Source organism: Coccinella septempunctata, chromosome 2 (genome assembly GCF_907165205.1).
Source record: "Coccinella septempunctata chromosome 2, icCocSept1.1, whole genome shotgun sequence".
NCBI lineage: Eukaryota > Metazoa > Arthropoda > Insecta > Coleoptera > Coccinellidae > Coccinella > Coccinella septempunctata.
Genome location: NC_058190.1, coordinates 39,191,003 through 39,218,453, shown reverse-complemented (window position 1 = coordinate 39,218,453; position 27,451 = coordinate 39,191,003). Strand labels below are relative to the sequence as shown.

At 34.5% G+C, this 27,451-nt stretch overlaps 1 protein-coding gene across 4 annotated transcripts in view; it reads left to right on the top strand.

The window, feature by feature from the left end:
* The window catches only part of LOC123306825 (protein Wnt-7b), a 108,871-nt gene that overhangs the window by 46,404 nt on the left and 35,016 nt on the right, over positions 1 to 27,451 (top strand). For all 4 annotated transcript variants that reach the window (XM_044888984.1, XM_044888982.1, XM_044888983.1 and 1 more), the window contains exon 3: positions 6,666 to 6,892. In XM_044888984.1, coding sequence (XP_044744919.1) covers positions 6,666 to 6,892 — 227 coding nt within the window. The remainder of the gene's footprint in view (positions 1 to 6,665; positions 6,893 to 27,451) is intronic.

Here is a 27,451-nt window from a genome sequence, read left to right as displayed (position 1 = left end):
AGTCAAAGATATTCCACCCCATACCATAATCGATCCTCCCCCGAAACCAGTAGTATTCAGGAAATTGCACTGAGCATATCTTTCATGTGGACGTCTGTATACAAGGGAACGTCGATCACAATGGTAGAGGCAGAATCTAGACTCGGCCTCTTCCCAATGGATATGCTCTTTCGCAAAATCCAAACGCGCCCTTCGATGGGCTGGGGTAAGAGCTGGGCCTCTTGCCGCGTCTGTCTCCCTGAATCGCTGCAACATTCTGGACACACTTGTATGGAAACTCCAAACCTTTCTGCAATTCTTGTGTATGTCCACCCTTCTTCTCGCAAAACTACCGCTTGGGCACATTCCTCTTGGGTCAAATTGCGTGTTTGGCGTTGAATAGCGATCGAGTGTAAAAAATTAAACGAAAGAAAAACTATTGATCACTAGAATTGATCGAGAACAACTGATTTTAGAATGGAGCCAATACATTCAAAATCTGATATCATCTTTTTTTATTCCTGCTGGGAAAAAACATCTGAATTGAAGAAAACCGTTGAAAGTGGATAACATATGCATGCATAATTCTGATAAAAATAATTATCATTGAGAACACCTTCAGTTGTAGAATGAAATTGAAGTCTCGACAATGTGCGTTAATTTTTTTGCGCAGTCTATTTAGATTCGAGCAAGGGACGTTATGTTGAAGGACTTACAAATGATTTTTTATTTTCAGCAAATGTAATATCTATCTTGTATAGTTCTGCAATTACAATAGATTTTGGTGGGCAGAAGCTATAATGTAATTTAGTTTCGAAATTGGAATATAGTGAATGATGCTCTATTCGAAACCAAACGAAATAATGATAGAGTTTCATCCGTAATCAGTGAGGCACAAAATGAAAGGTTATGGCACTTCCTGAAATGAAGCGAATTCTGATGACTAACTGATCCGTGGAAAATTACAACTTTCAATGAAAAATACAATGCTTCATCATTTCACGGATATTGTCTGGAAAGAGGCACCCTGAGGGCGGATACTTAGGTTACAGATCAGGAAATGTAATAGCATTCGAATAATTAAAAGTATTTTTTTCATCTACGTGAATATGTATGGGTACTTCGCGTGTTTAAAGGTACTTCAGGGAATAAGTAGTCAGTCACTTATCCGGTAATTAATTATAATAACGGCTTTTAAGAATTGATTGAAATCTAAATGTTTCAAAGAAAGTGAATGTTGATTGCTAGGATACGTATGAAGGAAATATTGCTCATGTCTTAAAAAAAACATTACGATAGTGAAAATGAGTGTGATGAAAATGAACAAGGAAGCATTATCGGGTTGGGATTTTCCACAATTTGTGGGGTGGCTTACTTCTTCAACAACAGCATTTACCAATTCATGTTTTAATTTTGTAATTTTACAGGCACAGACTTGATTTTTTATTACAGTGAAGGAATTTCTTGATATCACTTCAGCTTGTTTTATTTAATTTTAATAGTTTTATATGCAAACCTAATACTACTATACTCCATTCACAATTATTTTAGCAGTCCCAAGTTTTTGTAACCAGAACGGACTAAGGTTGGCACTCATGAAATGTCCTTAATGTCATGACGTCGTTGCCACAACTAATATCAATTTTTATTACGAAAATGCCGAAAGTGATTGAAAAAATAGACAGGGCTTCAGGAGTGCTATTTAGAATTCATGTCCGCTCATTCAAATAGTTATACCCTGATATTCTAAAATCCACAATACGTTAGAAGGTGGCGAACATATTCAATGTAAGAGAATTTACATGATGTTTCATATGAATCTAAACGACTTATATTTCAGCTGAATATTTCCACTATCAGAAAGATTGTAGAATTTCCTTCTATTGGGGGACACAAAAAGTGGTGGCATTTGAGAATTTTATGTTTGAGTGAATTAATGCAAAAAGTTTACTAGAGGATTTTCGATGAATGTCATCGTGGAATAAGTTCCCGAAAATTGATTTATCTATTTTTCATTTGACTTGTCCTATATACATTGTAAATGTCTTGAGGTGCCAATAAATACCTAATTATTATAATTATATCAATGTATTAAGATGAATAGCCACAAATACGCGCCAGCTGTCCTGTTAATCGTTTATTCATGTGAAATTTTTGTTCAAAAGTGAAGTTCATTTTGACTTGAAACTCCCTTTAACTCCTTTTACTTATATTGATGCAAGATGATTTTTGTTGAAGAATTTAACATTCTTGTAATTATCTGTTAATTCCTTTGGGAGATACCCATTTCAACCATACTGCATCATATGCATTTCATCTTCGGGTAAATATATTTGAAATCTACAACTGATGTAACGTATTCAAACCTTAGCCAAAGAAGATAACGAACATTAACTCTCCTCAATCTAATGCATATTATGATATTATACTGATCTCTGGTATTTTTCATGCAAATAGCTAGATTTAGTATGCCTTCATTCTGTTTGTATAATCTTCAATTATGTTCGTCACATATTTGACGACCAGAGATTCGACATTGTGATAAAATACGTAATAACAAAAACTTTTACATAGAACGGGCAACATAGCGTTGATTAAAAACCCAAAAATGTTTTGACAAGCGTCATAACCCCACATTTTCGTACTATACAGAGTGAAATGTGTCAAATTTCCATGGCCAACCTACTGCTAAAATGAAAGTGAATGGAGTATAGATATTCTAAAGGTAATTTTGTTTTTCTAGAGGTGGCACAGCTCATTATGAAAATTTAATGCTTCCTGTGTTGGCAGTGTGAAGTGATTGGTGTATGTTTAAGTCACTTTTACCCAATACTGTTTGATTTATGCACGTTATCCAGAAGTTTCGAGAAAAATGTCCAATATAAAGCTGGTGACACCTTTCCACCCTGTATATTTTTTATTTCGGTTTCCGAAGTGAAACGTAAAAGATACAGGATGGCAGACAATTAAATCACACACGTTGTTAAGGCTACATGCTCCACGCCAATTAGGGTATACTTGACTTTTCGCAATACCGCCGGAACAACAAAATGAATGATTCAACCGATATTCTCCACACGGCATAACTGACATTTGTATGCCCTGGCTCTGGAGTTGAATCGCAGAAATTACCGGGTCTTTGTATCCATAAATTCAAGCGACTGAAAGTAAAGATTAAACGGTGTATAGTCCGAATTCTTGACATTTTCGCTTCTAGAAAAAATTGGTTGTTGATGTTAACCAATTCGACCGATTGCGCTGTTTTTACAGTGATTTAATTGAATGACGTTGCACGATAAGGAAGTCTTCTGCAAGTTTTTCTTACAATTTTTTAAGTCTTCCAAATTTTCTTATACAGAGTGACTCAAAACGGAAGGGAAATTCAGAGATTGGAGATACTTACTGCGCGTATACAGGTTGTAAAGGAATAGTTCCGAAAAAATTTGAGGGATGATTTATTGTCGAAAATAGTGTGGATCTTTAATAAACATGTAATTTGTTTTTGGAGAAGCTCCCTGAATATGGGATCAGAAGAACAATTTTTAATTACAAAAGGTTGAAAAAGCCATCCCTCAAAATTTATTTCACGGGTGTTAGCTTTTTTTCCCATTTTGGTTCAATGAATAACGAAAAATATATAATCTGACAGTTCCAGTGAGCCGAAACAATAAAAATTAGCAGTAAAGGTCTCAAAAATAAGTTTTTCTTAATCATCTCCCTTGCTGGACTTCAAATTCTTTTCGCATTCATCATAAAAGTTGAAGAGCATAAAATTTTGTACAAACTTCCTTGGAAACAATTTTTTCTATTATACTTTCCAACATTTTTGAGATATATGGCGATGAATGTAAGACTGGAATTCTACATTGACCTTGCCCTATCGCTAAGCTCCTCGCTCTCATAACTCTCTAGCTCGAAAACGGTTAAGAGTATGTAAAATTTATTCATACAAAAGTTATATAGAATTTTATAATCTACAAGTTTCATAATAAATACAAAAACGATTAGGGGTAAGGGAAGGCAGATATTCAAAAAAAATTCATTGTTATATCATCTTCAAACTGTCAGATTGAGAAAATCCCCCTTGACTAGTGTCAGATTAATGGGCCATTGTGTAACACCGAGATTCACTGTCTGTATGGAAATCTGACACGTACAAATAATGACTTATTTTGATGATTTCTACCTTCTGTCAAAAAAAGCCTCACCTTTGAAAACACCCTGTATAGAGTATCTTAATTTGACACCCTCGAGTATGTACACCTTACGATTCTTCTTCATATAGGTTTTTCCTAATTTCTGATAAAAGTCAATGTTAAAGTAATCAGAAAACGACTCAACAGCTTTCAATGTTTGATTGACATTACTAATATGCAAAAGGTTGAAACTCAAATGATGATAGCTGTTTTAAAAGAACTCTAGAACAGTAAATTATATAAATTTCTTTTAGCAATCATTTGAAATTATAATTTCTCTGCCTACAAACACTTTTCAATCTCTTCCAATGTGGGACACTTTGCAATCTTGAAGGATTAAAATAATAATTTGTAAATCATGGTGCCATTTCCCGAGCTTCTTCATCACAAGTCTTAAATCATAGTTTTCGTCAGTGTGATACCTTGACCATGGATTATTGAATTCCAAAGCATGCGTAAAGCATGACAAATTCGATGTTACCTGTCTATTATAACATATAATGATCTGTACTTGAGCGGCTTACAATAATACCGGTAGTCAACCATGAAGGACACAATACTTCTTTCAACAAGTCGGTGAAGCACGATATAAACTAGGTATATTCGCACCGTGAGCTGAAGTATGTTTACAAGCATCTCAGAGCTTGTCTGCTGAAAGAACGCAGGCTGTTTGACAATTGACATCCAAACCGCATTCAGAACAGTTCGTGCCAAATAGGGCACTAGATCCAACCGTGCTATTGTGACATTCTTTGCGTCAAGCTACAATTTTCGATATTTGCCAACACCATGCATTCATTCTTTTCGAGATGGTGAAATGAATGGAACAGGAAGCAGTAACGGCTTCAATGGAGCCAAACGGTGATTTATTACGTCATATGTCGAATTAATCGTGTCTCCACATGATACATGGATGATATTGTCAACGTTCCAAACGATAATATCAGTTTGATGGATGACAAGAGAGCCATGAGTAGACAAGTAGAACAAACGTCAACGGATATGAGGAATGATCAGTGTTGAACATAAATGTAGGATCAGGGTTCGTTAGAGGGTGTCTCAAGGTTTAAACAAACATTTTGGGACTTTTCTTACCAGCAAGAATAATAATAATAATAATAAGAATAAGAAGAAAAGTACAAATAAACTCTAGAAAAAACTGTGGAGTTATTCATGCTAACTGTGTACAGCTATTTTAACTAAAAATTCAATTTATAAAACTAAACTAAACAATCTATCATATCTACTCTTAATCCGTAATATTTTCAATAATGGCGTATTGTCCCAAATACGGAAATGTGCGATTCATGAGCAATAGCCTGAATTACAAACCGCAACAAGTAATATTAGAAATATTTTCAGTTATTCCTGAATTTCAGTTTGGCATACATCACTATGAAAATTGTTGCAATATACGGGGTGAGTCTTTGACTCGTACAAAATTTTATCATCAGTAGATTCTTGAAGTCAAAAGAAACATTTTTTTCCTTTACCATTTTTTCCGAATCTGCTCAGTTTTACAAATACAGGCTGTTGAAAATCCATAAAAAATGTTATTTTTAATTCTATACCTCAAACGGCTTTATCGAATGAAATGAATTTCGGAATATAGTTTTTCATTTATTTGATGAATCTTTTTCGAATACAAGATATCACCTAAGTTTCCAAGTTTTCTCATTATGACCATTACGTACCATAAAAATACAAAAATTCAAAGAACTCAACTCTTGAAAAGTTGGACGCTATCTGATGAATATTTGAACCTTTTCTAAAATAAAAGTATTCCTCATATTTTCTCGTATAATGCGGTGTTTTCGAGTAATTTGATGTTCAAAAATGAAAAATATCTGTGATATTTGAAAAATATTACTTCCCTGAAGTACTAAACATGGATAAGAGACATTTCCACAAACTTCTAGTCAAAAGTGGACAAATTAACTAGAAAACTGAAAAAAATTGAGCCCACATTCTATGAAAGATAGAATGCAATCAACAAAAATGTTTGCGATGATGTTTGCCTGTAATTGCAAGGGGTAGAAAAGCCACCCCAAAATTTGTTTCGCAAGGAAATTTTTTACTTTTATATTATAATATTGTAATTTTTTTATTGCCTTCTCCTATGGAATGCTCAATTACAATTCGCTCAGTTTTCTGGTTTATAGAAAAAAATTAAAATCTGCTCTGAAGGTGCCACTTCTGAACAACTATGCATTTATATGAATTTGGATGAATAAATAAGTGACGAATTTCATTACCTCCACCTCCCCACATAAGTAATAATACCTTTACAGTGTAGTTCCACTGACATAATCGTGTGAATTTTATTGTAAGCTTATTGTACCATTATTGCAACTGCGATTCAGTGCTTTTTTTCCATAGTTTTTGAATTGTTATCCTTTTTTATATTCTAATTTGGCTGATTTTACGTTTTATTTTTGAGGTTGATATTTTTGGACGAAATTTCACGTGGAGTTTTCTATTGATTTTCAGTGTTGTCTTCGGCCTCATCTCCATAGGCACCGAAATATTCTGCAGTCGGATCCCTGGCCTCACATCACGACAGAGGGAGATGTGCAAAGCTTTCCCAGATGCTATGGTCGCAGTAGGTGACGGCATTCGACTGGCAACAAACGAATGCCGCTATCAGTTTCGTCACAACCGATGGAATTGTTCAGGGATTGAAAATCCCACATCGTTCGGACATGTTGTTATAGTGGGTGAGTGTTTTCTTCTCTCAATTTGAAAGAAAAACAATTGAGGTGGGTAATTTTCTCTTGACGGAAATCCCATATTGAAATGATTTCCCTATATGAGAATTGATGAAGAAAGAAAGAGATTTTTATTGGTGTGATAATAATATCTATACATAATTATTTACATAATTCATTTTCGCCAAAAAAAAAAACGGCTCAAAACAACACAGCATAACACGAACCACGAACACCCAACAAACACAATATACAGCAACTGTACAGATACTGCACTACAAGTGCCAATTGAATGCAGCAGAGAGATTGCTGTTTGCTGTACTGAAACTGCACATTTTCTGTTTGATAATTCTGCATTTTTAAAATTCAGTTTTTGATATACAGTGACTGCACAGTTTCTGTATTTACAATTTTGCATGTCAAAAGTGCAATATTCGAAATACAGTTACTGTATAGTTTTTGTATTGATAATTCTGCATTTTAAAAATGCGGATTTTGACATACAATAACTGCACAGTTCCTCTATTAATAGTTCTGCATAAAAAAATGCATTATTTGATATATAGATAGTGACTGCACAGTTTCTGTATTGATACTTCCGCATATAAAAATGCAGTATTTGATATATAGTTACTGTGCACTTTCTGTATTGATAATTCTGTATATATCTAGGGGAACTTACAGGATATTGGTTCGTAATTGCAAGTTTCGATGTAGTTGCTGCACAATGACTGCTGCACACAAAGTGCAGCTTGTCGTACAGTTCTTGAATAGTGACTGCGCTGCATTTAAAATACAGCGTGCTGTACAGTTTGTTCACTTGACTGTTGCCTTTGAAGTGCCGCTTACTGCACAGTGATTGCAAAACTATCGCTGTATTTGAAGTGCAGCTACGCTGTACTATGACTGTATGTCGAATGTACATATTTTTTACTGTACAGTTCAGCGGGACATACCTATACGGTCCGTTTTGGTGCAGTTACTGCATTATAGTCGCTGCATTTATGTGCAGCAAACGCTGTACAGTTTTTGTACAGTGGCTGGATTTCAGTATTTGCTGGGTAACTTTATAAAGATATCACAGTGTATGAATAAAAAAATAAATAGAAAATTGAACCAGATAAATAACATTATTAGACAAAAAGTGCATAGATGAAAAAATATTTGAGAAACCATATAATTCCCACAAAAATTGAATGTGTTATCTGTAATAGAAATTGAACTCATCTATACTGGTTGAGCCTTTGACTCGTAAAAAAATTTTAATAGTAGATTCTTGAGGTCAAAAGAAACACCTTTTTTCTATACCATTTTTTCCGAGTTGGCCCTAAAACAAAATATAGCTATTTTAAGTTTTAATAATGAGCTGTGCCATCCCTGGAAAAACAAAATTGCCTTCAGAATAAGAAGCTTAATCTATGACACTACACATCTGTGGATCTTTAAATAGAATTCTATTAAGCCAAAGTACCCAACTTTTTAAATTTCACAGATACTTTTTAATTTTTGAACATCAAATTACTCGAAAAAGGCACATTATACGAGAAAATATCTTAGAATATAGAATAACAGGAAGGAGCATATTGCTCATTTCAATTTGACCGGAATAGAGGAGAAATATGGCCGACGTATATTTCCGTTTCAACAGTGGCGTAGGACAATGAAGTTTCCAAAAAACTAACTTCAATAGTCAGTTGATTCTGATTAATCAAAAAAATTAGGAAAGCACTGACGTAAAGTCAGAAGCTTTTTCACGCTCGTTCAAATTGATAATCAAAACGGAAATTCACCACGCCTAACACTGCTTGGCTATATCCTTAATGGTATTAAGGTCTATGACTTAACATCACCTACGCCCATGGAGTGTTATTGTCATGGGATAACCTTGTTATGTCATGAAATTCAGAAACTCATAATTAATACCTGATATTCAGCTTAAAAAATCACCTACCTATGAATTATTCAAGCTAAAATATCCAAAATCCTTATTTCCAGCAAATTTCAAGAATCCAAATTACCAAAATTAATTGAAAACATCACTTCGTTCATTTGGCCACAGATATCAGAATCCAAAGATTATAGAGTATTCTCTATAATCTTTGATCAGAATCATTTGACTTCCAAGTCTGCCACTTTTCAAATCAGAACTTGGAAGACCAATATGGCCGTTTCCGTCGCACAATTCCCGTCACATTTATTCGAAAAAGCTCCTTCCTGATATTCTATGTTCTAAGGAAAATATGAAGAATACTTTTATTTTACAAAACGTTCAAATATTTATTCATTAGATAACATTCAACTTAGTTTAAAGAGTTAGGTTCTTTGAATTTTTGGTATTTTTATCTTAAGCCCGTTTGCAACAGCCGAGAATTCTCTAGAGAATTTACTCGAAAATTCATGCGCCGTGAATTATTTACCGTTGCATACGCACTTTCGGTAGAATTCTCTGTTCACTTGCATACAAAATAATCTCTGCCGTTTTCTTGCGAGAATTTTGTAGAGAATTCTCCAGAGAATTCTCGGCTGTTGCAAACGGGCTTTACATAATGGTCATAATGAGAAAACTAAAAGACGTGGGTGATATCTTGTATTCGAAAAAGATTCATCAAAAGAATGAAATACTATATTCCGAGATTCATTTCATTCGATAAAACCGTTTGTGTGATAGAACTAGAAATAACATTTTTTAATGATTTTTCAGCAGCCTGTATCTCTTAAACCGAGCCGATTCGGAAAAAATATTAAAGGCAAAAAGTGTTACTTTTGACCTTAAGAATCTATTGTTTGAATATATATCCGAATTAAGGGCTCACCCTGAATATAAGAAAAAACATTAATTCTCAAATTCTTACTGAGCAAACCCCAATTATTTTTCAGTTTTATACCTATCCTAGAGACAGGGTTACCTTTTTTTGAAACACCCTGTATAGAAATATAAATTTTTCTCAGTTGCTTATTCCATTTATTCTTTTTCTTATTAGATACATTGTTTAAACCGCTCAAGGAAAATCAATAGAGTAAAGCTTGGACAGCATAAATTTCAGTTGCGTCCGTGGCGGCAGATGAAAGGCCATAACGACTTATTCCAGCGGTAACTAGAAAAATCGTGTATCACGTATCAGCGGCCAACTACACCTTCCTTCCTAATACGCCCACACCACCTGTTCGGAGCGTGTTGGTAGTGAATCCACAGGTGTCTAGATCTCTGCCCACGTCCCTTGTTCCGGACATAGAAACACCGATGTAAACACAGACGGGTACATTATGGATTCTGTGATTATGGACAATTGCCATCGGTTCGGGCTGACGCAACGCGACCGAGATTTATTCGCTCACTTTTCGGCCCGTCCGAAATACGAACTTGCAGATTTAGATTTTTATCGGACCCCGATTTATGGTGGCGACTTTTTTCGTTTTGGCTTTTGCGGGGGGGCGTCCATTATGGGCGTAATGACCGTTTTCGTTGAGCGGGGTGATTTACGGGCGTCCTGCGTGAGTTATAAGGATGCGGATTGTTATCTGCGACGTGTCAGACAAGATTTTATTTTCGTTGTATGTTGGTTTGTCATCTGAAGTCGCCAGTTTACCTTCAATAACCCCAAAATCAACGCAATACAATCCACCACTCAAACTCAGCCTGATGTATGTGGCAGAGTCTTTGAATAGACAGGTTGATTCACCTCGATATACCGGAAACAACCTACTACTTTCTTATTTCAGAAGGCACACCCGGTATATCTTCGCATCGTTAGATATAGCTGATTTTATGACAATTTCAAAAGTGTACAAGTGTAGGTACCATAGCTTCTTTAAAAATTTAACGGTTCATGAGTTATCGTGGGGTTTTCATGAATTGGTGGAAATGAAAAGTCGCACTTCTTTTTACTTCTGCTAACAGTGTTTCTTCCAAAAATTCTTTACCATTTTCAATTTATCCATTATGTAGTTTTATAACACTGTTTACCGTTTGTACCTAAAATGTACAGGGTGTTCATGAGAAGATCATCAAGTGGGACAAATAGTAATTGGCGAATCTCCACTGGTCTGGTAGTGGAACTGGCTTCCAGAGGGGGGTGTTGGTTGTAGAAACAGAGAATTAACTTTTCTTCTGTACCAGTTTCGAGACTATCTTCTGGTTGATAGAGAAAACACAAGGTACACCACTCAAAGTTGCTCGATATCGATCTGGTTTACTTCCCAATAATATAGATGACAAATGGTGCGATAAATGCAGCGATATATCACACGATGTCTTTGTTTTTCAAAAACCTTTTGGAGCTACGACTATGAAATTATTATTTTTGGTGATTGACAGTCGAAGAATTTGTTTTCTGCCCCCAAGGCGTCGCTAGCATTCGGGACAAAAAACGCCTGACAAACTCGATTGAGGCAACCCAACATTCACGACTGAACAAATAGAATTAATCAAAACTTAGGATTTTCAAATTTCACCTGCGAATAACTAAATTTATTCGATAGATAAGTAAATGCTGCATTTTCACTTTCAGATAGTGTTATTCATCGAATAAATCTGTCATTGAAACTTAAGAATAAGGGTTTCTTTGTCAAATATGAAACATAGATCGAATGTCGGTATACATCATTATTCGTAGAATTTTTTAGATTTTGGATGTATGGCTATTCTTTGTGTGATTTCCACGAAATATTCGCTTTCTAGTCTGAATTATGAAAATTTCTACAATACGGTGTCTTAGTTTACATTAATCAGTGAAAAATAGTATACCGTGTTTTCAAAGAATTATTATTCGTCAAATAACTTCATGTGGAAGCACAGAAATAATGTATCCTTCAGATAAGAAATTATTTGACAGATACTTATTCACCTTGATTAAAATTTAGGTGAAAGTACCGGGCCTTAGAAAAAGGGGAGAGGTTACCTAAATAAAGCCAATGAAAACTTTCAAATAAATATCATGGAAAACTTTGAAAAGAAGGGAAAAGAGATATTTCAAACTATTTTCTCTATTATTCTATTTCAACATACGGAATCCACAGAAAAAACGTTCGATGTTCCCATAAATCATTTTGATGAATTTTCAACGATCCCAATCGAAGATATTACACAGTGTAATATATTTGATCCCAATAAACAATTTGTTAGATACCTCTCATTAGATTTGAAATTATTGATAGGAACATAGAACTTTCTTCTGAGATTTCCAGATTTCAACGAAAAATCAAGTAGTTTGGAATGGCTCTTTTCCCTTATGCCCGTTTGCAACGGCCGAGAATTCTCTAGAAAATTTACTCGAGAATTCATGCCGTGAAGTCTGTACCGTTACGTTACATACGCACTTTCGGTAGAATTCTCTGTTCAGTTGCATACAAAATAATCTCTGCCGTTTTCTTACCAAAATTTGGTAGAGAATTCTCGGCTGTTACAAACAGGCTTTAGGTAGTTGTAGGTATAGGTATAGGGTCTATTTAGGTAACTACCCCCTGTTTTTTTGGGTAGAATCGACTGAAACCATTAAGAGTAGGTTTATGTCGTAATTTGGAAATCTTGAGTTTTGAAGAATTCTTTTCGTCCAACTAGATGATCTCCTCATAAAAAATCTGTACTTTTAGAGTACCTACAAACAGCAAACAACATTATAATTCTTGAGTACCTACTACAAAGTAGAAAAATCGAAAATTGTAAAAAATTTTGAAAAAAACCTCCTCAGAAATATTTCAAAAAGTGAGACCTCCCGCTTCCACTTGTTTTTCATGAGAATCCCAATAACTCATAAAGTATACTTGTTGGAATTGAGATCGTTTTTATCGCGCTCCATACCTACTATTAGAGATAATAGAAATAGATACTTTAGTATAACTTTACCCCAGAGATTTGAATGCTAGGTTAAGAGCGAAACCACACAATTGATCGATTTTCACAATTTCGTTTTTTTAACAGTCAGTTCCATAATCAATGTCCTCCTATTTTTGAAGTTTTTTGTAGTGGTTTTACAATAAATATAAACTACAAGGAGTTTTAAAGTCGAAGAGACTTTAAACTTTATCATGAAACTGGCTGTTTGCTTCTTTAGCTTCTTCAAAGGGTGGTTGACTTTAAATGCCCATCTTATCTTTTCATGCCACTGCGTGAAGAAAAAATTCATTCTTAATTCAAAAAACAACATTTTCTTCCAAAAAGAGCGTTGCAAAAAGCTTTTGCGTGATCCAAATTCCTTAATTCGAAGTGGTGAGATATGTACCTATCTCATTTTTCATATGATTTTGTATTCTCTTGGAAACTATGTTCATCTGACACCCCTTATTTTCTTATATTGAAAGATAATGGGAATTGAATTGGCGAAACTAATGCTCATTTGAGTGCATATACGGAAAATTTATATTTCCGTATCAACTATTTCGTAGAAAAATGTTCAAACAAGTCAATTTTTATTTTAGGTTAGTCATCTTTTTATATCTAATTGGAGAGCTTTTTTGAGAAACAAGAAATTCATGAACTTCGAGAAATAATAATACCTACGAGAAGCAGCACAGAGTAGGTAATTATTGAGTAGGTATGATTTCGAGAACCAGAAGCTGTTTTAAACTGAATTGAATATTCAGTTTCGAGCAGAAAATTATATTTTCATATTCAACTCATTAAAATATCATCGGGTACGGCCTTTTACAGTTGGCAGTACTGATTTCAAACCAGTTTTTTCCAACTCGACTAATTTAAACGACAAAGCATAAGTTACAATCATCCAATTAGCTAAACGATATCATACTTGAAAATAAAGGCTAAATTATAACCGTGGCAACGCAATATTTACAGTTCACTTAACCGCTATTGGTCATTAAGAAATCGTTCTGCATAAGCAGGGATTATTATTAAAGGACATTAATGGCCTGTTACTTGTCGTGTTAACAATTTTCTTCATATTTTATTTGTCACGTGCGAAACCACGTACACCGTATCTGCGCATCTTAAACTGCGCTAATAAGACCATAGATATCCGTGTTTTATGATTCCGTGGTTGGGGAGTGGTAAATCAATGACATGCAGCCGTGGGGAACCTAGATCAATTAAAGGAGAATATATGGCACCTGAATATGATCGGTGAATTCACCAGGAAAATGTGGGAAGCACGGAACAAAAAAAAAAAACGTCAATCGAATCAGAATTGAAAAAAAATCTCAATGAAACCCTAAACCAGATATTGTTCTTTTTAGTTAATACACACAAAAAATAAATCCTGTTGAGTAGAACGAATAAGGAAATTTTCCCTTAGCATATTGTTTAAGATTATGGTGAATATTTTGAATCTGAAGATTGATGTGATGTGATGATGTGATGCTGGCTTATATACAGTTGCATAATTGAACTTAAAGTCCCTTTTTTTAAAGCTTCTTTTAACCCTACTAAAAATGTCAGTGCAGTAAGCTTTTAGCAGAGATTTCAAATTTGATTATGCGACCATAGATAAAGAGACATGGATTGAGCATTCTCTTTCCATCTATGCATGAAAAACAGTCAAAGAACAGACAGGGAGAAACTGAAAATCAGGTCAGCCAGTTGTCTTTTTCTAGAATTTTGATTGGTCCACACTCACGTCGATGTCAACAGAAAAGTGACAGGTATTGGCCTGACGATCATTTCTCTCTTCTATAAAATAGCCATTTTCATGCTGGTATTGCTCAGTTCATGTCTCTATGTCTATGTATGAATCTGAACGTTATTATTTAGTCATATACCAACTTATTTCAGCTATTGCTATGGTGACAGAATGAAGAATTGGGAATGAGAATTTCAATTGTTTTCACGAAATTTTAATTTTTTTAATTTTTGCGTTGATATAAAATGTTTGGACAAGTCATTGTCAGTCCCAAAGAGTATAGTGAAACCGGTGTTGGACAGTTCTACCAAACAATGAACATTCCTCTGAAATTTAAAAAAGTGCAAAAATTTACTGGTTCTGGGGAAAATTTTTCAAAACTTCTAATTCCTTTCAGGACATATTGATCTATTGAACGATTTTCACTCTATATAGAAAAGATCGTTCATCAGTTTCACTAGTTAAATTATCCATTTCCAACAAATATTGTCCACATCATAACAATAAAGTTTGATTCTTAACCAATTCTATTAAAATGAATACCTAGTTATGCATACCTGTTTAAAAGCCGAATATAGTGATAAAGTTCCTATTTTGCACACAAAGTTTTATTCAAATGAAACTAATTCCAGTTATAGTTTTGATTTTCTTTATTCATATCTTCCTTTTATTTGATTTGATTTTTTCTTATACCATTTTTTTTAAATTCGGCCCTGATAAAAAGATATAACCATTTTTAGTTTTCATAAAGAGCTATATGACACTCCTAAAAAACAACATTCCTTTCAGAATTACAAGCTAAATCTACACTGCTCTACACATCTGTAGATCTTTTGAACTAGTTGCATTCAGCCAAATTATCCAATTTTTCGAATATCACAGATATTTTTCATTTTTGAACATAAAATTAGGTACTCAAAAACGGAGCATTATACGAGAAAATATGAAGAATACTTTTATTTTACGATCAAATATTCATTAGATTAGTTTCAAGAGTTAGTTCTTTGAATTTTTGGTATTTTTATAGTACGTAATAGTCGTAATGAGAAGACTGGGAGACGTGGGTTATATTTTGTGTTCGAAAAAGATTAATCAAATAAATGAAAAACTATATTCCGAAATTCATTTCATTCGATAAAACAGTTTGTGAGATAAAAATAAAACATTTTTTATGGTTTTTCAACAGCCTGTATCTTCTAAACTGAGCCGATTAGGAAAAAATGGTAAGGGAAAATAGTGTTTCTTCTGACCTCAAAAAAATCTACTGTTGAAATATTCTTACGTGTCGAAGACTCACCCTGTATAATTATTTCATTTCTGGCTGAAGAATAATTGTTGAAAATGAAAAAATCGTTTATTTTTTAAGAATAGCTGTTTTTTTAGTTTTATCACTGCAATTTATTGATATAAAGGAGACTCTTTTTAATTTGGTTCTTCTATTATGTCCTATAATAATAACACAGGCCAACACACATTTTGGTGCCTGCGATTTTTTAACTGTTCCTGAGTAATTTTTGGATGCAGAATGTAAAAAAGTTTTCAGATTTTGTCTATCAGATCTAGTTTCTGAGATTTTTTAAAAAAATTGCGATATAATTTACGTTATAACTGTTATAATATATAATATTACTATGGACAGTTAAAAAAAACAAAGACACATGGATTCAAGTATTTATGCAAAAACTTAATTTACATAATTACATTAGTCACTAATCACATAAAAATTTTCATTTATACGATTTTCTAGAATGGAGTTTACTAGGGCAGTCTCGCTGAAGGCTCCAGCAGTAGTCCGCCATCATGTGGCTATCCCATCGTCCTTGATAACGATCTTCCATAGTTTCAATATCCTGATGGAATCTTTCCCCCTGTTCTTCACTACAATCACCTAAGTTTTCTGGAAAACGATCTAGGTGGCTGTGGAGGTAGTGAACTTTTATACTCATGTTACAGCCGAGAATATTAAAATTTGAAAGCATAGTTTCCACTAATTCTACGTAATTCTCTGCTTTATGATTGCCAAGAAAATTTTGTACTATTTGAACAAATGAACTCCGAGCGTTAGATTCAGTCTCGTTCATTGATGTGGTGAATTGTGGATCTTTAACAATTTGCCTTATTTGAGGACCATCAAATATACCAGCTTTTAGTTTTTCCGTGCTAATGCCAGGAAATTTACGTGACAAATACCCAAAACAATTTCCATCTCGATTTAAAGCCTTCACAAATTGCTTCATTAGGCCAGGCTTGATATGCAAAGGCGGAAGTAAGATTTTTTCTCTTGAAACCAAAGGTTCGTTGATCACGTTTTGTATTCCTTGAATCATGACATCTCTTGAAGGCCAATTTTTGTTAACCCAGTGCTCATTTTTAGCTCTGCTGTCCCAATAATTTCTATTTTGACGATTAAGTACATATTTATCTCTTTATTTGTAGTCCTTTATCAGAAAACAATATACCATTTAACCTGTAACGTGTATCTCAGAAACTAGAGCTGATAGAAAAAATTTGGTGGCATTTTTGGAATCAGCACATTAAAAACATCTAAAATCAGATGTTAGATTTCAGGCACCAAATTTTTTTTTTCATTTTGTTGGCCTGTGTATTAGAAGTATAATGAAATAACGGCAATTTCCAGCCAAATTTAAGCCTTTTTATGGCAATTTCCAACCAAATCTTATGCCTTCAACGTTTAAATTTGTCTGAAAATGGCGAAGAGGGCTGGGCTTATGTCCTATTGTCACTGTCAAAATGACCAACTCCTGCATTTTCGGGAGAAGCCGTTACCACCTGAACATTCCAGATGGTTTTATGTGTTCCATCCGAAGTAATGTAAGTAAGGAAATGTTACGTTAGAAAATAAAAAAATTCTCAAACATAATTAAAACATCCACCAACGCCGAACAGTCCATTACGCCGATAACCGTGGCGAATATCAAGAATGAGGAACACGGTCAAGAGGGAGCCGTTAATTACTCGTGGTTTTGTCTCGCCCCCTCTCTGCGAAAATCCATTAATTAACGCTCTGCTCCAAAATGATGTGTGGATAGTCAGTTGCAAGGGCGTCAGATTGATGCAACATCTCGTTTCTTTGTGGTTTAGGATTACTCTCTGTGCCCACGAAGTGTGCGCCAATACCGCGATTTATTATCGACGTTTATCGTGGATAGGTATAGCGCAGAACCTGATTCGGTCTACGGGATCTGGAATCTACAAAATATAAGGAAAATAGAAGGTATACTCGCTTCGAGAATTGTAGACATCTCGGGCGGCTGTGGAAAATACAGTGGGACTTTGAGTTGCGAACTCTTCTTCAGACAGTGCACAGACTTTTCTGTGATTTGTAACATATGAGTCTATGTACCTATTGGATTGACACTTCGTCTGTAGATGGATCCTACCTCAAACCTATAACGGTCCAAATTTGTAATTATTCAATCGCAATATTTTGGTCCTTTTAGGGATAAAAGGTTGTAACCAAAGATTTTAGAGTAAAAAGATGGGAAACGCCCTCATATCTCTAGTATCTTCTAAAAACGACTACATTTTGGCCAGTGAAAACACATTTGACAAGGAGATGGCGCTGAAAACGTACTGTCAATACAGAAAACCTGTTTAATAACAGTTTTCTGTTTTATAATTGAGGAGCGTGAAATTTGAATTCTATTCCTTGTATTGAATTTCAATTTACACTTTGTTGTGACCAGAAAACAAACATCCTGAGCAACAAAACAAAAGTAAGCTTTTGTTTTGATGTTTGGTTTCTATTTGCAATTTATAAAAAATTTGAAATTATGGACAACGAATAGAGCGTTGACTAGGGCACAACAGTAGGTATATGGTGATCTGCTATACGTCAAAAGTTTTATTTCTGTGCAATACGTGTTTTTGAACACGTATTGACGTGTTCAAAAACATAGATGGATTTGTACTATTTATAGCAGAAATTAATATGAACCAATATTCAATATACAGGTGAACTAGTGAATCAAACGTCACACCAGGATAAAAAAACCTAACCTAAAGTTGCCGATTTTCGAACTATTTTTTCAATCACAAGGCCAATTTGTGATTAAGGATAGAGTATTTCTCCCATATTATCACTCCTATAGGGGGGTTTATTCTGAGTAATAAAAACCATGTAGAAAAAACAATTATTCTAATTCACATTTACCTAGGTTATCGATTAACTACTTGAAATAATTTCAATTAGGGGAGATAAAACAATAAATTTAGTTCAATATAATTGAAAATCGATATCCTTTTTCACAAACTGGCCATGTGATTAAGAAAAATAGTTCGAAAATCGGCAACTTTAGGTATTTTAATAAAATTCTGATTTGGGAACGATACATTTTCGTCGAACTAATGTTGGTGTCATTCGGTAATATTTGGTCTGCTGTATCGTGGTGTAAAGTTTGATTCACTAGTTTTGGGACACCCTGTACCATCATAGCAAACTCATTTCAGATACTGAACCACAATAAAAAAAACTTACAGAGGTATACAAGATCTGTATGTTAGCCCGTCAGTATAGTTTTTTTATGCTTTTTGTTTGATTTCTTTAGGGTAGGGTATCTTTATGACACAATATAAAAATTGATTAATGAATGAACAAAACACTCACAGCAGGTTCCATAAAACTTTGAATTTGCAAACATCAATTCGACAGTAACTGGATTCCCAAATCGAAATCAAAATTCAATAAAACATTTACATTTCTGAATATATTGAAGGAATAGCAATTGAGAATCAATGAATGGACGTATAAAAGTCATAGTTTCACCTAAATGGGCCCTTTATGCAACAATTTACGTGGATGAACAGTTCTCAATTGATTTGCAGTAAAATGTTCACTGCTCATGGTGTAGTCAGAAGTGTTTGCAGGCCTTCACACCCTGAAAATTTTATCCACTTCTGAGCACTGAAAATAAAAATCAATGAATAACCGAGTTACATGTTACCAGTTTTAACACTTACATTTCCTTAGTAAAGTAGAAAACTTAATTTCGTAAAATCCATTTCATTCGATCCACAGTTCTCCATTATGCAATGATTTTCACCAAGAAATTAGACAAAAAAATTCAATAATCAGCAACTAGAACGAGCTATATAAATAAACAAAAGCGGTACGAGAATCAAAACATTCAAAACCTCTTTGATCAAAATGACCATCTGAAATCTACCAAAATTTAATATGTTTGTGCAAATGGCCCTCGAATTGATATTTTAGCCAGTCTAAGGGTCTTAGAAACACATTTGAAACACAGATGGCTCTCACATCACTTTAGTCGGTTCGTTTCCCATCTTTCTATTCTATAATCTTTGGCTGATCACGCATCTTTTCATTCGATGCCCATGCGCGCAGACCGGCAGACGCAGAATTTATATGGACAATTATGACTCGACATCAGAAATAAATGCTGCAGAAAAGGGCCACATTCATTTTTATACGTTGATTCATTCCATTCCCGTCAAAAGCCCTCTTCAAATGAAACTTCATTTGGGATTCGATTGAAAATGTTAAAATTGGTTATTATGGGTTATCCTTGAAACTAAGACATATGCCTGGTACTTTTTAATAAATTTTTTCGAGGTCTACAGAATTGTACTTGATAATTTTCCTCTTTCTCTTATATTTCACTCAGCGTCGGTCAAAAAAGCCTGAAATCAGCGACTTTTCACAAAAAATCAATATATTTTTTCGCCAATTCCACACAAAAACCCTCTCTAATAAATTATCTACCCTATTGTGAAATCGCCATCGAAATCGAACATCTGGTTCCCAAGTTATGTAAAGACAAACTTACAAATACACGGTCTTTCACATACATATATTATTTCTATGTTTGAAATAATAATAATTATGTGTGATTGTTTGTTATCAGATATTGAGCTGAGTCTGGACTTTTCAGTCCTGATTGTGATTCGTCGTTAGTTAGTAACTGAAAATGTATGGATCGTAATGAATAACAGCGATTTATTCAACTGAAATATTGTGGACTACGAGGTTCATCCAGATACACCCTAATATTGCAAATACCCCATATTTTTCAAAATTTCTGCCTTCTTCATAAAATTTTGACTATATTTTAGTTGAACTTTCCACAACCAAATCCCAAGGTTTTTGAGATATTAATTCATTGGTCTCAAATTTGACGTGAACATCGTCTTAAATGAATTATTACAACTTCAACTCTCTAGATTAATACTTTTGTCTAAGTTAATAAGAATATTTCTCGAGAAAGTTCAGAACTTGAATTGATGTTTCGAAGAAAAATAACAAAGAGAAAATAGGTTCAAGAAAATACACTGGAATTTTTTATGTATGGTTGTTTGATTATTCGAGTAAATTCCTTCTTCAAACAGGTTGTTGTAGTAAGTTCACAGATATATACTTATAGCTAGGTTGCTTTTCCTCAAAATATATTCAAGACGTCTCTGTCTATACAAATTGCATGTGATTTCGCCTCCGCCTGCTTCTATGTCTTTATTATTCGTCATTCTCTTAGAACGACGTGAAATATTGTCATTTGCTTCAGAAATCGCGAATAATTGATTAGCACAATAGGTGCAATACCTACTTAACGAGCTGGTATAACAGCCGTGAAAGTTATTGGTTTTGAGATGTTGATAGATGTTGTATACGCTCTATTTTTGTCAGTTTTGTTTTATTAATCGCTAGGGGAGTGTTAGGCCTCTTTAATGGCCTGTTTAATTGGCTCTCTGATGAATAATCCTTCCACCTCAATTATTTCTGAAAATAAATCCTATGGTATCCATACATTTAAGTTGATCGATATTCGGTTATTCATTCTCTTGAATTCTGCTTCAAATGGAATTATTCAAGATTATTCAATTTGAAGTGAGAGAAATACATTGCAATATAATTGCATTGTTTCAGTTTCCAATGAGTCACTTCATACAAGTGTCTATATAGAATGCGAGTCAATTTTAAGTGACTCATTTCAGAAATGATTGGTATTAAATATAAATTCAAAGCTTGGGTGCTATTTGTGAAAACAGGATAAGGTTCTGGTATTCAGGAAAGGAGAAAATAAGAGGATGTATTGATATCTAGTTAGCCTAGACCATCAGTTCCATGCATAAAAAAATATTGGGTTACCATAGCAACGAACAATAACTCATTAGAAGTGTCAGTGTGAAGTTTGAGGTCGAAAAAGTAAACCAAAGTTACGCAATGGATTAAAAGAAAGAAGGTGTCCACCGAAATTGTGAAAATCGAAAAATTGGAGTATCGAGCCATCATCAAGTACCTGTATTTAAAAGTTTTAAGGTAAGCATATTTACGAAGACATGCGTAATACCCTCGGTAATACCCTTGGTGATCAATGGCCAGTTTCTGTCAGTCCCCGATAATATTGATGTAGTTCATGACATGATTTTATCAGACCGTCGAATTAGGCTGAAACGGATATCTGAAGCACTGAATATTTCATACGAACGCGTTCATCATATAGTTCACGTCAATTTGGACATGAGAAAAATTGCTGCAAAATGGATCCCCAAATGTTTGAATGTTGACCAAAAGCGTGCAAGGGTAGAAGCATCTCATTCGATCTGTGCGCGATTTAAAAACGATGTAGACTTCTTAAACCGAATTGTTACTATGGATGAGATGTGGGTACATTTCTACGATCCAGAAACAAAGCAACAATCCATGGAATGGCGACACTCTGGTTCTCCAAGACCTAAGAAGTTTCGTGTCCAAAAATCTGCTGGAAAAGTTCTTGCTTTTTTGGGATTGCATTGAGTAATCATGATTGATTTTTGGATAAGGGTAGAACAATAACCGGAGATTACTATTCGACATTACTGACCACTGACCACTCTACGGGAAAAAATTAAAGAGAAAAGGCACGGAAAGCTATCCAAAGGTGTTTTGTTTCTGCAGGACAACGCCCCTCCACACAAATCTCATGTTGCCATGCAAAAAATTCGTGATTTAGGATTTCAATTACTAGAACACCCTCCTTATTCACCAGATTTGGCTACATCCGGCTATCATCTCTTTCCTCAACTGAAAAAAGGGCAAAAGGTCGTAAGTTTTCTTCCAAAGAGGAGGTAATAAAAGCTGTGGAGGTCTGGTTTGCAGAGCAAGAAGAAACATTTTTTTTTGAAAGGTCTAGAGACGTTGCAGGTTCGCTTTAATAAAAATGTATCCAATTAAGAGGAGAACAAATTTTAACATTGAAATTTTGTTTGGTTCTATAGTAGGCCAAGAATTTTTCAATATATCCTCGTAGGTATGATGGAGAATCAGTTCCATCATACCTATTTTCTTCTTTCTCCATTGAGCTAGGATAATGAAACACACCTTCATAGCTTATTGAAGTTTTTTTTTAAGAAGGATAATAATGATAAGCCTTCTACGTAAACCAAGGCATGACCTGATCAATACGGTCTCTCTTTCTAGAAAGAGATAAAGTGGATAAGGGACCATCACCTGTCACTCTCTGACTTTATATTCCCGAAGGAGCGAACATATTCCTCCCATCCACACTCCATGATTCTAGGTCTATGTCGTTCACACGATTTCATCAATTTCCACCGCTGAACATCGATCTAGGTCAGTGATGGGTCCACAGAGCCGGCCAACGGTAACTTCAGACTTCAGAATTGAGGATGGCTGTGTTTCTGTTGGGATTATCTGGTCGTGGTCTCGCGAGATCTGACGGCTCGTAAACTGTGGAATTAAGGTGCATAAACAAGTCGCCAGGCCAGCAGGGTGGTTGTCTATGGGCGACGACATTCCTCTAAGGGCCTGCAGGGGCGTAGATCGCTCTGGGAAGTTTGATTTCGATCTCTCTCGATTTCGAAATTGAAAAAAAGGTATTTTCGCGAAATCTTTATTTTTGTAATATTTAATTCATGTCTGAAAAGTCCTGTTTTTCCATTAGAGAAGAAAATGAAAGTGAAAACTTTTGTCTCGAGAGTTTTGGAACTCTCACGTTAAGCTCTTGGGTTAGGTTAGGTTAAATACCCTATAAGACGCCCTTCCAGTGCCCCTATATGATATAAAGTAATTTTCAATGCATTACTTTCTATACATGTGCTGCTGTATTCAAAACCCATGGTATCTGATTACATTAACAATATTTCATTATGTATGACATTGTAGGTCTTCTTGAAATGACCCTTTTGTCATGTCATGTCAATATTGATGAGGTTCTTAGAGTCAAAATTATGCACTTATAGGTGCACATCACCTTGTCATGAAAAAACTCATTCAACTGTTCACTGTTCAGTTTTATCGAGGTTTGAATGCTTTTGTATCATCATTTCAGAATCAGAATATACCAAGGTACATTTTTTTTTCACTACCTAATTCCAAGGTACATTTACGAACCGCTTTTAAATTCTCCATTATAATATTATGATGCGAGGGTGATCAAAAACAGCGTGTTATACACATGTAGAACTTACAACGCTTTGCGCGTTTTACAAACTGCCCGCGCCTTTTTGACTTTAAATTATTGGTTGAAGAAATATTAATTTATTTCCAGACTTATGCCTAACCTTGTATATAAGAAATTGAAAGACAACATTATGACAGACTTGGAAAGACGAATCATCAAGAAATGGAATTTCTATCTGCGATGAGTAGTTGAAAGATAATAGTGTTGAAGATCGAATTTATCACCAACCTATAAACAGATGCGAAGGACTTAGGAAAATGGTTCCTCGATGCAGGGGTAGTTCTTATGAATTTTTTTCGAAATCAACCTCCCTTCCAAGATACAGCCTTTGGAAGGCGATGACAAGCTGACAGTTTTTATGAGGAAGTATCTAAAGCTGTGTACTTGGAAAATTCTAAGATGAAGTCAAGGAGTTTGTATCTCAGCAAGTATATAGGTTAGGTCCACATGAATTACGAATTATTGTGCTGATGGCAAAAACCGAAAATGTTACCATCCTTAACGTCAATTTGTGATGATTTAGATACTCCTTATTATTAGTTTGACATGTAAGTTATAGACTGACCCAGACGTTCTTGGGACCTTTAATGTTTATGTGTTTCAGTGGTACTGAAGATGGTTACCCTATTGTAGCCGAAAACGTTCTAGCAGAAAAATAAATATACTTGCTGAGATACAAACTCCTTGACTTCATCTGACAGTTTTTAATTTTTTTTACAAGTTCTAAATAGAACTGAGTCGTAAAACTATACTTAATATGAAGCACTAAGTAAATGTTATTCACACAATTTTTTTAGATCTCATAACTTTATTATTAGAGGTTGAAAATATCAACCCCCTTATGATTTTCCTTCAAAAAATAAAATAAAATTCTCTTATGGTTTCCCTTTCAATTCTGGAGAAAAAAGTCTTTTTCAAATTTTCTATACAGTCGATACTTTTCTCGGTATGAATAAATAAATACTTACAAGCAGTATACGAAGGTCTATAAGGCAGAGAGTTGATGCATGTATTTTAGCGGCAGTATGTCATTCTATGGAACACTTATACGATGAAATGGAATGAACAGTGATCAGAACTGCTTGTAAGTTTTTATTTATTCAGAGAAAAGTATGGACTGCAGCGAAATTAGCAAGAGACTTTTGTCTTCCAGAATACAATGGGAAACCATAAAAGAATTTTTTTTTTCGGAAATCTATCTTACGAAAACAATTTTTGAAGGAAAATCATGAGGGGTTATTATTTTCAACCCCTAATGAAAAAGTTATGAGATCTAAAAAATTGTATGAATAATATCTATTTAGTGCTTCATATTATGTATAGTTTTACGACTCAGTGTTTTTTGGAACCCCTAAAAAAAATTAAAAACTGTCAATTCGTCATCGACTCACAAAGGCTGTATCTTGAAAGGGAGGTCGATTTCGAAAAAAATTTATAGAAACTACCCATGTTTATTTTCATCGAGGAATCATCTTCCTAAGTCCTTCGGATTTGTTTACAGACACCCTGTATCCTGTATATAAAATATAAAAATATTTTAGTATATTTTGTTTCGAGAAATCCGGAATCTACGACGACACTGCCTGTACAATTACAGCTAGTTTTCTTTCTTGTATACACGCACAACTGGATCTGTTGTGAGTACACATGAAAAAATTCACGCTTATTATATTTATGTTCGAATAACTTTCCTAATAGCTCAAGAGTACATGTATGGACAGCAGGTATTCCAAAGCCGTAATATTCCTAATTCGTCGATCATAAAGTCTTTCATTAAAACAATATATGGTCAATTCTCCAAAACGGGGCTTTCGAGTAGAAATCTGTGTTATCCGAGGTGGAGATCCTGAAGGAAATGGCTGAAGGCACGTAATGAATAACTTTTTGATGTTAATCCAAGTATCAAGGCAACGATTTATCTTCCAATTATAATTCTGGTTGAAGGGAAACCTCATTGAAATTTTTGATATTTACATTATGCTCAAATATGAACTCTTAACTTTCAAAACTCCATACAATAGAAATAGTTGTTTCTACTCCAAGGGATGCAAGAAGAATGGAAAGAGAAAGAGAATAAAATATAAATTACTGAAATAGTGTAATGAATTGTTATCAAAATGTAACAAATTATTGGGGGAGTCCGAGAGACTTGCTTAGGTAGGAGACTTGAACCACCTCAAATATTTCAATTCAAATTTCGCGCTACCGGTATCGTAAATAGCTTGCGACATACTCGTAACAAGGCACAACTAGTGGCTGCTCCATTTTGGCCTCCATCAGAACAGTTTGAGAGTGAGAGGGTTGAACGTGATTTTGTTGTTAGGAAGTAAGAAATTGAATAATATTTTTTTGTTACACTGTCTGAAAGTTCAATAGGAGCGTGGTGTTATTTAGTTTTATTGCTTTCATTGATTAATATTGTTTTACAAACGATGAGTGTTTTCAATAATAGTTGTAAAAGTTTCAAGAAAACATCTGTTGAATGGAGTAAAAGGGAGTGCGGGAGACTTGACCCATGCTATGGTTGGCAGACATAATCAGTGGTCCAAGTTTCCCGCACTTAGCTTAAATAATAGTTTGCTTCAAAAAAAAAAAATTGAAAAACTGAACGATAGAAATAAATATAAAAAACTATGCAAAGGTTCAAAAAAGTAAAATCATCTCGGAAATGAGTGAGAGTGACTCTGAAATAGAAAATATGTATTTAAAACGTTTTTACATCTGATGATGAAAAAATTGACATGGACAATCGTTGGTCATTGGAAATTGTTTTTTTTTTCAATGTTTTTCCTGATGGTCAAGTTTCTCTCGCCCCCTGTTCAACTCTCCCATGGGTTAGGGAGACATGAACCAATTTTCGGTTCCTAAAAATAGTATTGCTGTACTCAAAATACTCATCTCACCATCACTCTACTATTATCTATCGTTACCTATTTGGGCATGATATCTTCATGCAAAAAAATTAGTTGTTACCATAAACAGATACAACTCTCTTTAGAGTGAAAAGGGGTTTAACTGTCCCGGACTCCCCAAACCTATGTACGAGGATATATTGAGAAATTCTTAGCCTACTATAAAACCAGACACAATTTCAGTGTCAAAATATTTTGATACTCAACATATTCTCCTCTTAATGGGATACTTACATTCATTACAGCGAACCTGCAACGTCTCTAGACCTTTCAAAAAACATGTTTCTTCTTGCTCTGCAAACCAGACCTCCACAGCTTTTATTACCTCCTCGTTGGAAGAAAATTTACGACCTTTTAAACTTTTTTTCAGTTCAGGAAAGAGATGAGTAATTCAAACCCTAAATCACTAATTTTTCGCATGACAACATGGAACTTGTGTGCAGGGGCGTTGTCCTACAAAAACAAAACACCTTTGGATAGCTTTCCGCGTCTTTTCTCCTTGATTGATTTGATTTGATTGATTTTTGAACACGAAACTTCTTAGGTCTTGGAGAACCAGAATGTCACCATTCCATCGATTGTTGCTTTGTTTCTGGATCGTAGAAATGTACCCAAGGCTCGCTCATCCATAGTAACAATACGGTC